The 13,180-nt window shown below is 48.1% G+C and overlaps 1 protein-coding gene across 1 annotated transcript; it reads right to left on the bottom strand.

The window, feature by feature from the left end:
• Nucleotides 1-50: 50 nt before the first annotated feature.
• grapa (GRB2 related adaptor protein a) lies at nt 51-11,908 on the bottom strand. Its single transcript, XM_003964524.3, has 5 exons — nt 11,599-11,908; nt 8,622-8,719; nt 7,791-7,910; nt 3,976-4,144; nt 51-859 (listed from the first exon to the last, which is right to left on the bottom strand). The coding sequence occupies exons 1-5, from the start codon at nt 11,698-11,700 to the stop codon at nt 674-676; spliced, it is 675 nt and encodes a 224-aa protein (XP_003964573.1). The 5' UTR covers nt 11,701-11,908; the 3' UTR covers nt 51-673.
• Nucleotides 11,909-13,180: the final 1,272 nt, after the last annotated feature.

Genomic DNA, 13,180 nt, shown 5'->3' on the forward strand with positions numbered 1-13,180 from the left:
CTAAGAGACGTGTGGCTGTGCGGCGACGAAGGGTTAAACATGTTCACGCCGTTGGGAGATAGATGTTTAATTAAGATACCTCAAGTGGAAGCCCTTCGTTACATTTCAATAAATCATTTAGAACTCAGACAGCTTCAAGATTACATAAGTACATGTATCACCGTGTTTCTTTTCCTGGTTCAGAGGTTCTCCTCACTTAATAATCACATTAAACGTGGCTGTGGTCCACGACGTTGCTTATAATGCTTCACGTCAACGATTACAGGCGATTCTGAATAAATATGCAAAACAACCAAAGAGATCGATTAATTCTGATGATTTGTGCCCCTCTCAGATTAAACACCCCCCAGGCTTACTCACATATACGCTCACATTACCAGGAGTACCTACATGAAGTTTAGAGGTTTTTGCGTGTGTTCTCCAACAGCACCTTCCACACCAGCGAGAACCCGCTGTTGTCCGGATCCTCAGAACCTCCGGCTCTCATGTTCACTACATGCCAGATTCTGGCGCTCAGTCCAGGCTGATACGTTAATCAGTCCTCATATTTCTTATTTTTTCCCACGTTTATAAGCCCCAAATATTAACGAGGGCGGAGGAAGCAGTGCTGGGGGGAAGCCAGGGGTCGCTCGGCGGTGAACTTCCCTCCAACGGGTCCGTTTGACAGGTGGGGTCACTGGCAGTGGTAAATGGGCTGGACGTATTCAGGCGGGAAGAAGCCCACGTGTCCGTGGCAACGTCCCCTCCAGCGCAGCGGATCCGAGGTGTCGAGCAGCTCGATGACATCGCCGCGGAGGAAGTGCAGCTGGGTGGGATGCTGAGGCGTGAAGTCGAAGAGGGCGTGGCCGTGGTGAGGACGCTGCGGGGGGGGAGAGGAGGAGGAGTTAATGGCAACCAAACCACGCAGATTCCCTCTGATCTTAGAGAGTTGGACAGCTTGCTGATGTGGAAGCGTTAGAAAGCAACTCTGCGATTCTTTAAAATCACACAACGGCGCACAGCAAGAAGGCGCCGACAGATAATCGGCCATGACACAAAATGTCCTCCACAACTTTCAGGAGGTCAACGGATTAGTTCAATCTGAAGATCTGTGCAGCATCTACAGACTGAATTCCACAGTCTGTTGACAGTCTAAACAGGCCTGGTGGCCCTCGACTGTTTAAAGTAGCTGTATATATATTTATAAAAGCTTGTTTACTAGTTGCCAAAGAAAACTGCACTGAATCACTCTCAGTAAAACTACTTCCTCTCCTTATATGCATAGAATGGACCAAAACAGCAGCGTGGAAATGAGGTGGTTGTGGTTTTATAGACGAACAAAGATCCAGCCAAAGGGGAACACATATTAAACTTGTTTAATATGTTCTTTGTACTGGGATTATTGGGGATTAAAGAGGCAGTCGAGCCGATGGAAAACCATCCTGACTACCACTGACACAAGACAAACAGGCCTAACTAGCCTGTCATTAGACAGGAAGCCGTTCAGATGAGAGCTCTATCACAGGTCTGGGTTCTTTGTTACACTACATCCATCGCTCACGCAATAAATTCCACAACGTCTGTCTGATTGTTTTGCTTAACATCAATAAAAAAAGGAGGTTTTGTCCAGCTTGTTTTATCAGATTTTTATTACCTCGCAGGGATCAAAACTGAGCTGCAGGCTTGGCTGCTATTTCTGTGTCTGTTTGACACGCGCGTGTTAGGATGAAGCTTCACCCGTAACGGAGGAAGTGCTTATGGTATAAATATTTCACGTACTCCTAACGCACACAACGTGGTCCTTCGAAACGAGAATGGAGATGCGGGATAACTCGAAATGAGGTGTGAGGAGCAGGGCAGCGAAAGCTTCCCGGCAGTTTGTCTGAGCCGCGGCGTCGCTTCGCTCTGTGAAACATTAACGAGGGAAACGTTAAAGGGTTTTTGCGCTGGGCCACAGAGGCTCGGGTGGGTGTCGCAGCTTTGTTTATGCCCAAGGCCCGGACGAGGCCGGCCGGCGTGGCGTGTTTGTTAACCTGCAGGCTGCGGTTTCATAGCAAACGGCTGAGAGTTTAGCCTAAGGTCAGCCGGTAACCGTAGCGACTATTGTGATCCTTTGGCTTCTCATCATTTCATGACGCTTCTTCTACTATTCAGGGATTCGTTTCAGCGGGCGTCCTTCATTTAGCTCTGCTAACTCAATCCAGCGATTCTTCCAGGGGCCGATTCAAAGTCCTGGCGAATGTTTTCGCGTTCCCCCTGCGGTGGGAAATGACGGTTTAAACGGTGCATAACCCTAACCCTAAAACTAGACGAGCTTTGGACAAGATTAAACTACACACGCCCACCAAAAGCGAGTCTTCGTTGTTGGGAGGTGAGTTTACCAGTTCTGCAGTGACGCCACAACCATCTAAATAACATGAATAAACAATAAAAATAAATAAATAAAATAGATAAACAAACAGCGCTAAAGCTGGGTTGGCTGCAGATCTTCTCATTGAATTGTGAGGAAGCTGTAACAAAGTAAATAGTTGTACTTTAGGGCTGTCAACCTAACTTCCTGGGCACGCAGACCTCATTAGATCCTGATTCAGAGCAGTTGTGCCCAGATCAGACCTCAGGCACAGCTGGATGTACGCAAACTGAAGGATCGCGTGGAAGCCTCAGAACTGACCTGGATACATCATCAGTAGTGCTGTCGTGACGTTTGTGGTAAATAGCGTGCATCCGTTGTTAAATCGCGGCCCTTTTTAGAGGATGCAGTGATTCTGCCAGGGCTCAACTCTTTAGTCGCACCTGAGCTGCATCTCTGCACAGGAATCTGGTTCTGAGGAAGGACGGATCTCAGATCTGCTCACATGCAAACGCCCTGCTTTGTCTGACAAATCCCGTTTAATAAGCATAAACCCCGACTCTCTCCGGCTGTAATGATGGAAGAGGTGTTGCCGACCGCGGTGAGATGGCGGAGAGCAAAATTCCACCAATCAGGTCCTTGTCTTGCACACGTGTATATAAATACTGGGACAAAAAAACCTCCGATGTTTCAGTGTAAACAGGATGGTCTTCCTGAGATTCCTCATCAGTCCGTCGGTCTCGTTCTCGTCTGAGCTTCTGCCTTCTATTCATTTAAAAAAGGAAGAAAGATTTGGAGAAAAGCTGTTGGGGGTTTTTCTGTCTCATTCTATAGCACAGAGGCCGCGTGATTGCACGCATTGTATTATTCCCTTTCAATGTATACAATTGCAGTGAGCTCGTGGCCACAAGCTTGTGAATCATGCAAGTTAAAATTAACCTGTCACAGCTTCACAGTCTTTGATTTGAACAGGCCTGAAAGCCACAATGAAGCGAGGTCGCAGGGGGAAAAAGGGATTAGCTCAAGATTTTTGGCATTGTCTCCCAGTCTCTCAGTTACAGGGGTCCTTCTGGATGTCCTCTGCATGCACGGCCAGTGTCACCAATAGGGATGACTGCATGGAAGCAGGTTTTTAAGATTTGTATTTGGACTTGATTGGTCGGGGGAGAAGGCACTGATCCAATCTCACTCGCTATCCACAAAAAAAAAGAAAAATCCCCACCGAAGCCCAGATATCATTAATAATCATATGGAGGAACCAATCCTCTCAGGCATCCGTGGCTGTGAGAGAACGCGGTTCGATCCCACGACCCACCTGACAGCTCACAGATGCAACATTTCCCAGCTTCACATCAATAATTCAGAGGAGACAGCCGCTCATTCGGAACTCATCCTTGTCCCAGAATTAGATATTTGTTGCAAGCGGAGTTTTTTTGGTTGTTCAAACAGAAGCTACTTTCTGCTCATCCAAGAAATCCTCTTGTTTAAAACCTGTTATGCCTCTTAAATATTGTAAAACTAGAAATGCCTGTAATTCTAATTCAAACAAGCCAAACAAACAAACACTCTCTCCGAGCCAGTGTCGCTAACAGCATTTTCAGTTGGCTCTGAAACCAGGTTGGCGTTGGGCGAAAGACGCTGCTCACCCTGGCGAACTGCTCGGGGTCCCGCAGGAGCACGGTCCTCTCCCTGGCGATGCTGTTGCAGTGGTAGAACTCCACCAGCTCGTTCAGAGACGGGAAGAGTTCGTCCCACACGTAGTACTGTCCGCCGCGGTCCTGCAGCACCTTGAAGTGCTGAACGTGGTCCCCGTAACTGTGAAATAAGCAGAGGGAGAGCTTAAAAGGACAGCAGAATGATCTGTGTGTGTGTGTGTGTGTGTGTGTGTGTGTGTGTGTGTGTGTGTGTGCGTATACGGTGTGTGACAGCAGGTTTGATTGATGCAGGCATCCAGACATAATCCTGTCCCCACATCCCATATTGCTCTAAGCGTTTGATAAATTTGGAAGAGGGTATTTGGGTCGGGACCAAGAGTCTCGGCCTTTCGTCATCAAAGCTGTCCCTTTGACTCCACAGCTGTCAGCTGGCCTGGCCTGCACCAACGTGCCGTCCACTTCATTTAGATTCACCACTTTTGTGCTGCTCCGAGACAAAATAGGATGAAACAGCCTAGACGGAGCATGCAGCGCGAGGCCAGATTTGCTAATGCTACCTGCCCTCCTATGCTGCTTGGTGGTTGCTAAGAAACTTGGCAGCGTATCTTTAGAAGTCTGAACATTTCACCACCCTCTCACTGTTATGCAACTGCATACTGATACATCCATCCATTTTAACCACTTCTGTTACTCTACAAATGGCTAAAGTATCATTTCCTCCCATGTTTTAACACCACGGTGATGCAATATTGCATATATTCCCCATTATTGTGTCTCAACTCTTGCTGGTTCACCTCAGTTAACCAAGGTTCTCTTTGGGTAAGAAAGAAAGAGCACTGGCCCACTCTCTCTTCAAACACTGATCTGCACAGGCAAGCAGGACCGACTCCCCGATGACTTGGTGACATTCAGTTTCTCCACGCTGCCCATCTGCCTGACTCCTCTATTTCACTCTTTGTATGTCCTCATTTCTCCCTGTCAGAATTGAAAGACTTCTGTCTGTCTCCTCCACAGGCTGCATTCCTCTCGTCTATCTGGCCGTCTATCAGACTCCTTCTTCTCCATTCTCTTCTGTTTGTAATCTGATCGCTTGTGCCTCCGTGTTTGCTGCAGGCCTTTTTCCTTCACGTGCACAGCATATCACAACCAGCACAAAAAGTTTGATCGACTCAACCCCACTGTTTGCTGCACCCTACCGGTGTGGCATGGTTACTGCAGCCAGCAGCGGTTTATGTTTTTGGTTTTGTTTTTCCAGAAATGCTATGAAACGGTATTAATAAATGACATTGGCCATTTCAGTATCATTCCAAATCAAACAATTACCAACCAGAGAACCAGTGTTACTGGCACAGACCACAAGCAATCATGTGTGTCCTCGCGACTCCCCCGATCTGGTGTAATTAAAGCTCTTGATAACAGAGATTATTTTCTTTTTCAAGCCATGAACAGAGAGACAGCTTAAGGGATAATGAGAGTGAGACCGATTAACGGAGACAATATAACAAAAGTGTGTGTCTGTGTGTACCCGTGCGTGTGTGTGTGAGAGAGACAGTGGAGTTAGTTTGTCTTATAAAACCGTGCGACGGTTCAGTAATCCTCTTAGTCATAAATAATAAATGAAAAAGCAGAAATGGGTTGACTCTGTGAGACACTATCCTTAAAGTATCCCGTTTAGCATCCCACATTCAAACAGTCACTTGATGAGGACTGAATCTGACAATAATGTAACCTAGAGCGTCACATGTGTGTGGGGGGGGGCAACAGAATTATGATACGTGATGATGAATCGTGATGTTGGGCTGCTCTAACATTAAAAATGATGCTAGAGGGGTTATCTGTTATCCTAAAGGTGGCACTTGTCGGTCCCTGACTGCTCTCTCAGATGCTTAACGAACACTTTAGCTGCAGCTCACACAGCAGCAGCTTTATCAGTGGGATCAATCATGTTGCTTTTGGTCTTATCAGACCATTTGGTGCCTCCGTCTACTGTGGAAGCATGAAGGAAAGGAGCTTGATCCATGGCCGCGCTGACAGATTTCATTTCCTCAGCCCGTCACGCATCTTTCGCTCGTCTGGCTCATTACACAAAACCTGTGGAGCTTATATGTGGGAACCAATGATGGTTAAAAGAGCATAATCCAGAGCCAGTTAATGATATTTTTGTTTCTCCTCTGAAGACAGAAGAGAAGCATCGATGATGCTGAACGAAAGGTCTGAATCAGCACTGTAGCTACTGGAAATCATGAGTCAGTGACACCTGGAGCGGGATTAAAATGGGCGGCTTCACCATGAGAGTTCCAGCAGTGTGAGTCTGGGCTGCACCGCCACAGTCGGGCCGCGTTACTGTCTGCTGCGCTCGAACAAAATCGAAAGCAAATCTCATTTGTTCTCTGCTCGGCTAAAGGAAACAGGCTGCAGCTCTTTAGTTCAGCAAGACATCCAACAACCACACTGACGCCCGCGCTCTCCACTACAGGAAGTGAAGGCAGCTCAAGATTTCACGATAATCACAGAGCGAAAGGAAGTGAAGGAGGGCCCGACGGGCTGATGCTGTGTCACAGATCTGCAGTTGTGGGTCGATGTTCATGAACGGGAGGGTGAGACTCGACATTCCAGGAAAGCGAAAGCCACATTTTCATAATCTTCGGTTCATTTCAGTGTTGGTGATAACGTAAAACACCAGTTGGAATTTTAAAGAAAAAGAAATAGCAGAAGTGCTCCTGCAACCATCCCTACAAAGGCTTTTTACACCACGGCTTCATCTCCAGCCAGCAAAACATCTCAAACTCTCCGTTGTCCTGTTGCTAAGGTCAGCAGGGCCGCGCGCTGCATAGCACAGTTGCCTCGCAGCGTTAAGTTGAAGTTTAAGCTAGATAGAAACCAAAGGGGTAAAAACCCTTAGCCATGCGAAATATATAATATGCCCTGGTAGAAAAGATATAGCCAGTATCAGATTTCAGTGGAGCGATGGAGCTGAGCTGTGCTGAGACGCCCCTGGCGCTGCGAGAACACATGCACACGCACCTGACCCAGTTTTCAACCATCCGACATCAGCAGCCGGGGGGACTTTGACAAAGAACCAAAACCCTCTTAAGTCTCCCCACAGATCCTCTCCGTGCCCTCTCGGCCATTCTCCACACAGCTTCCCTATCATTTGCCTAACTTAATTCTTTGTGGTTATTTTTACTTTCCTGCATTACGGCTTCCAAAAAGCCCGTCCTAAATCCCCCAGGGAGACGTATCATGCCCAGACATTGTCAGAACCAGACACAAATAAACCAATTAATCCCACCCCTAACCCCTCAGCGTGAGCCACTTCGGATTAACGGCCTCGGTGTTTCACTTCCAAACGCGTCCCTGAGCCAAAGGTCCAGACTCCAGAGAGGAGAGGTTGGGTCCCAGCTGCATCCCGGATCATCGCCCCCTGACAAGTCAACTAATCGCTCCCCATCAGCAGCTCCAGATGCTGCAGCGTGCCAAACAGGATCAGCTGACATCTGGCCACAGGGGTTGCACATCCTACATTCCCCCCCCCCAATCTTTATCCCCACCCCCAGCCTTCACAGCCACCAACATTGTAGTTATGTGCCTGAAAATTTGATGAGGTAGTGTGTGTGTTTGTGGGGGGGGAGAGGGGGGGGGGGCAGTACGGAGCTGTGCACGCCTCAGTGTACTGAACATGTTTACACCGACGCACTAATTGAATTAGACAGAATGAAACTTTAATGGTGCCAGCGGATAAACTGGCGTGTCAGAGTGCCAGAGGTCTCACGTGAGGGAAGGAAACCCTGAATGTGGTCCCTTACCTGACGGACATGGAGAACTCCCCGGGGGCGCTCTCGCTCTCTCGGACCAGGAAGGCCCCACATTCCCGCTGCCTGAGCCGGCTCTCTGCCACACTGCGGGATATTCGACCGGCGAACCAGCTGGAAGAGGAGGAAGACGAGAGGATGAGGTCCAGTGTTGCAAAGCCTGCACACACAGGCTCCGTAGCAAACCTATATCCAATCACTTATAACATCCACATCAGAGCAAAAAGACGAGAAGGTAAAAATAGAGCGGGGCGAAAAGCTAAAATTAGCTCGTCGGAGGAGATATTTTTAAGACAACACCAATCCCAAAATAGTGGACGTCAGCTGTCAGCAGCGAAGCACCAATGCAGAAACTTTGCTCTCTCTTTTTTAATCATCCCTCTGTTTGCAGGGGACGTTGGAATGAGGGACTCTGCCTCCTTGAACCCGTGTGCTGAGGCGGGTCAGGGATACGCGATGATCGTATGATCGTAACCCAAAAGCTGCTGCATGTGCTCAGAGAGCTCCAGCTCCCTCCCTAATGAGCTCGGAGGCCCTCGGATGGCTGCAGGGACCGTTTAGAATTTTGTCACAATCATAAAGTAGAACCCAGCCGATGGATGAACATCTAATGGAGATACATTTGACCCCCCCCCCCCCCACACACACACACACACACACACGTGTGATGTGGTTACATAAGGCAGCCAGTGAGTGTGTCCCTCTGGGGGAGGCTGCCTTATGCCAGAGTGCAGATGTCCGATGCAGGACAGAAAAGCCCCCCGAGCCACGTGCGTCCGAGATGGGTGAAACGTGAGCACGTCGGAGGCGTGCGCGCGTGCTTACGCGTGTGGCCGCAGGTTGATGTAGTTTTTGGGCACGAAGCCCTTCCTGTTGTGGAGCTCGGCTGTGTACCAGTTAGGGTCATCCTCCATGTTGGTGATCTAGACACAGGAAGGGGAAACACACATCCGCATTAATTACTGTGATAGACATTAAAAATATCAATCATAAACAGAAACTTCTTGAACCCCGTCCTGGCAGCGCGCACGACTGCCAGCGCACGCCGCTCTCAAGCTCTGTTATGGAGGATTTAGGGGAATTTAGATCAGACTGTACTGAACACCTGCTCCAAAGAGGGATTTCAGGTTGGGCCTTTTTTTCTGTCTCTCTCACCATTTCACAGCCCCCGCAGATGCCGCGCCATCGCACACAGGGGAATTTTAGCTGCAGGAAGCTTTAGGTGAAGCAGTTTGTTCCGTCTGAGACTTGTGATTATTACAGAATATTAGGCAGCAGCGTGGGGGGCCGAGTGACGTCAGGTGAGCGGAGGAAGCAAACGGGTGTGAAACTGCCTGTTTGCAGGACAGCTGCAACTTTTGATGAACTCTTGGTTCTGCTCAAATGGAACGTCCTTTCCTGCCCTGATGCAGAATCTGTTGAGCAGCCAGAGAAGTGTCAAGAAACGGTGAAGACGGTGAAGGTTGAAGAAGGCAAAAAGAGGGACCACAAGTGTTGCGCAATGCTTATCTAAACAGCCTGCCACGTCTGCTTAGAGGTGTGGATTCTGTGGAGCTGCAGGAGAAGAGCGTCACGTATTGAGGGCATTCTGCTATTTTAACAGTCCTCGATCCATCGCCGTTCTTTCTTCGTTTCAGATCTTCCTTCAGTCGCATTTTGATGGGTTTTGGCTGCGGCCCGCTTATTTTCCAGCGACACGTGTCGTGTCATCAGTCTTTATCGCCTCAGAGCCGATGTTTGGAGGCTTCCCTTTATCGCAGGGAAATAAAAAAGAGAATTATGAAGAGAGAACTTTCTTTCCGCATTGGCTCAGTCATCTCGGTGCATGTGGGACCCTCATTTCACGCACCGTCGATTTAATGTGCACTTAAAAAGTGTCACCTGGTGTGGAAGGGTTGGCTGTATATAGCTTCAGTCACCAAACTACAACTGTTGCCACCATTCTGTCACATTTAGGAGTCATTTAGGCTCTCCGGGGTATCCTGGAGCTGGGGTTGCATGCTCTAATGAGCCTAAACAAATCCAAAACCATCAGTTGTTGACTCTAATTTAGACTTGTTAGCGTCTCTCAAATAAAAGGGCGTCAGTGAAGCGGTGCGTTCGAAGCCCGCGATGGCGGTGCGTCCTCCAGCGGGCCCAGCTCGGGGTTCTGTTCTTTGGCTGGGCAGATGGGATTAAGTGGGGGTGAAATATCAAACGAGTTTAAAATGAGGAAGCTAGCTTCCAGTCGTCTTTCGCTGGTACATTTTTAACTTTTCCTTTGAAGTGAAAAAGGCCGATACGCCAAAGTCGCAGCTTCGGGAACTATTTTTGGGCCCCGTGTCCCGCTTTTCCCAAATATGTGTGGCGTGATAGACGTGTGAAAGTGTGATTTTTATAGAAACAAAGCAAAGTCTCTCAGCGTATTGCAGTTGCCACGCTTTGTAGGTAATTTTATTCCACTTTGGCATCATTACTGTCCCACTTGATCTGAACAGGGAAAATTGGAAAAGATCCCAGGCAGATCCCATTGATCCATGTCTATTCTTCTTCTTCTTCCTAATTTAACCATACTGGATTTATCCACAGCCACTGATTCCTCTCCAAACGACCCCTTTCCCAACTATATATATCATATATACCTGAGAAGAAAGCCGGTGTCCTACTGGAATATTTACCCTGCTGAATATCAACCTGGACACTTTGCAGCTCACAACAGACGAATCTGGGGTTTGATCTAAATCCAACTGAAACCCCAAACCACTGCGCTGTTGCATTGGTGTTTGCAGAACAAAAACAACGTGTGTTTTCACGCTCCACTTTTGAGTCCCTTGGGTCAGACTTGGCCACAGCTTTAAACACATTTCATTTTACTACGGAGGTAAATTTAACGGCACATTACACGCCCAAACACCGAGGCGTTTAGATGCAACTACAAAAGAGGATGTGACCACAAGACCTGAATATTCAAATATTCATCGCTCGAACGCGGCTCTTACTTTTGTTCAAATCAAGATTAACCCTCCCAGAACTCCCATTTAAGCAGTAGAAAACTGCAGAACCAGGTTCCTATGGGAAGTCCTTCCAGTTGAAGGAGATGGATTTGTGGTCTGGAGCATGGTAGAGATTCACGCTGAGATTCTACACCCCTTGAAATGAAAGGATGGGTTCAAATGTTGAGGACACTTATGGAGGAGATGAAATGTTCTGGCAGGAATGAAAGTTGCGTCAAGTCTACAGAGACAACGAGGCTGCGGAAACATCCGAAGAGCTTTCTAAAACGCTACGGCTCACAATCCTGGAATTAAAACAAGCCCCATACGGCAGATTTGGCAGATTAGAACTGACCCTGAAACAAAACCCTGCTGTGCAACTGTGTGCTGATCACCCGCCGCCTTCCCAGTGAGGGAACTATTAGTCACATCTTGTGTTCAATCGCTCTAAGACTCTCGAACAGCTGTTGTGTTCTCGCTCTTGGAAGCAGCGGTTTACTCCTGCTGTCATGGAAGGAGGGATTTTCTAACACAGCAACTCGCAACTGTGCAGGATGTATCTCAGGATCAGCTGTACTGACGCCGAATTAGCATGCCCGGCTATTAACAGAGGAAGGATAGTTGTTATCTCTATCCCAAAACAGTGGAAGTAATTAAAAAGATAGAGATCCTTCTGATGGGGGGGTGGAAAAGCGCTGCAACAGGAAATCTGCATCCCTGGGACCAAGCTCTCGTGCTCGCCGTTGCTCTGGACAGGCCACTGACTTTGTCACTGCTAAAAGTGCGGCTTCCAGATGTGAATCACGTGAGGGACGTCCGACAGCTCTTACCTTGAGTACGTCTCCCTTGTTGAAGCTGAGTTCGTCGCCCTCAGTGGCACGGAACGTGTAAAGTGCCACCGCTTCCATGCTGAAGACCCCAGACACACGCATGCACCCACCAAAAGTTGATGCCCCTGCTGATGCCCCCAGCAAGGAGCGAGGAGATGGGGTGGGGGGTGGGGGTGGGGGGTGAATTGAGAAAAATAAAGAAATAAATAAGGCGAATGAATGTGAAGGCTAAGGAAAGGTGAGGAGGTCTGGTCTGCTGGAGCTGAGAGGATGAAGGAAGGAGTGAGCCCAGCGCGGGGAAAGACACGACTGGCTGCTGCTCGGCAACGCTACCATGAGTAATGCTCAGGGGGGGGGAGAGAGGGAGAGAGAGGTAGGGGGCAGGAGAGTGGGAGGCACTTCCTCCGTGTATATTTGTCTCACAGAGTCGGCGTCGGTCTCGCTGTCAATCACTCGGTGCTCCACACACCACTGTGGTTTTTGCCTTCACACTTCCTGCCGTCGCCTTCCCCTGCTGCAGAGTCGCACGTTCAGAGGCGACATGTCATCAAAATCTCCTCTGTTACTGCTCCTGAAGGTGGGGGGTGGGGTGGGGGGGGGGGGCAGCCTCCTGTCCTGAGGATTCAACACTGGGACGAAGCAGCTGGTTCTGCAGAGTTGCCCGAGTTCAAATGTCAGATGGAGAGAGACCACGGCGAGCGATTAGTCCGGGGGGTGTGGGGGGGTGGATGTGACCATATTTAGCAGTGATGCAGGTCTGGTCCAACAATAACAACACCGTGGGTGGAAATGTGCAAGAAATGAGATACAAGGAAAAGTATCACAATACAAAAGCAGCACATTACCCATTTGGTGATTGGATAGATAGATAGATAGATAGATAGATAGATAGATAGATAGATAGATAGATAGATAGATAGATAGATAGATAGATAGATAGATAGATAGATAGATAGATAGATAGATAGATAGATAGATAGATAGATAGATAGATAGATAGATAGATAGATAGATAGATAGATAGATAGATAGATAGATAGATAGATAGATAGATAGATAGATAGATAGATAGATGGATAGAAAGAAAGAAATGCTGTTTCTGTTTTAGTTCATTACAATTACAGATGAAAGGCAGGGACTCATCTGCAGAAAAATAAAGAGAAGTGAAAAGAAGTGCGGCTTCAGCAACTCTCCAGGAAATCCCCCGTCAGCGGCTGGACTGACTCAAGCATGAGAAGAGGGACGGTGGGTCGGAGATGGAAGGCAAAAAGAGGATGAGCAGGAGAGGACAGGAAGTGCAACTGGCGTCCAGGCTAAAGGCAAAAACATCGATCATGACACGCTGCTCGAGGGTGATTTCCCAGAAGTTCCTGATAATGCAGAGCATTTAGGCAAAGGTGCTGAAGAAGTTGGTTTGTGCTTGTGTAGCTGCACAATAAAAGCTTTGGTTGTATGTGTCGTTTTTAAAGTGATCTTAGCATTTCTGATGAGTCTTAGTGTGAAATGGTTTAGATTCACAGTTTCACTCTGAATTCTGTGGTGTACTTGTGTAAAACCCCCGAACACATGCAGGTGGGTGTGA

This window comes from Takifugu rubripes, chromosome 5 (genome assembly GCF_901000725.2).
Source record: "Takifugu rubripes chromosome 5, fTakRub1.2, whole genome shotgun sequence".
Taxonomy (NCBI): domain Eukaryota; kingdom Metazoa; phylum Chordata; class Actinopteri; order Tetraodontiformes; family Tetraodontidae; genus Takifugu; species Takifugu rubripes.

Coding starts and splice junctions, on each gene's coding strand:
- grapa (XM_003964524.3), bottom strand. CDS start 11,700: ATGCGTGTGTCTGGGGTCTTCAGCATGGAAGCGGTGGCACTTTACACG. Junction 4,145..7,790: donor GAGTTCTCCATGTCCGTCAG/GTAAGGGACCAC, acceptor CTTATTTCACAG/TTACGGGGACCACGTTCAGC. Junction 860..3,975: donor ACCCCGAGCAGTTCGCCAGG/GTGAGCAGCGTC, acceptor CCCCCCCCGCAG/CGTCCTCACCACGGCCACGC.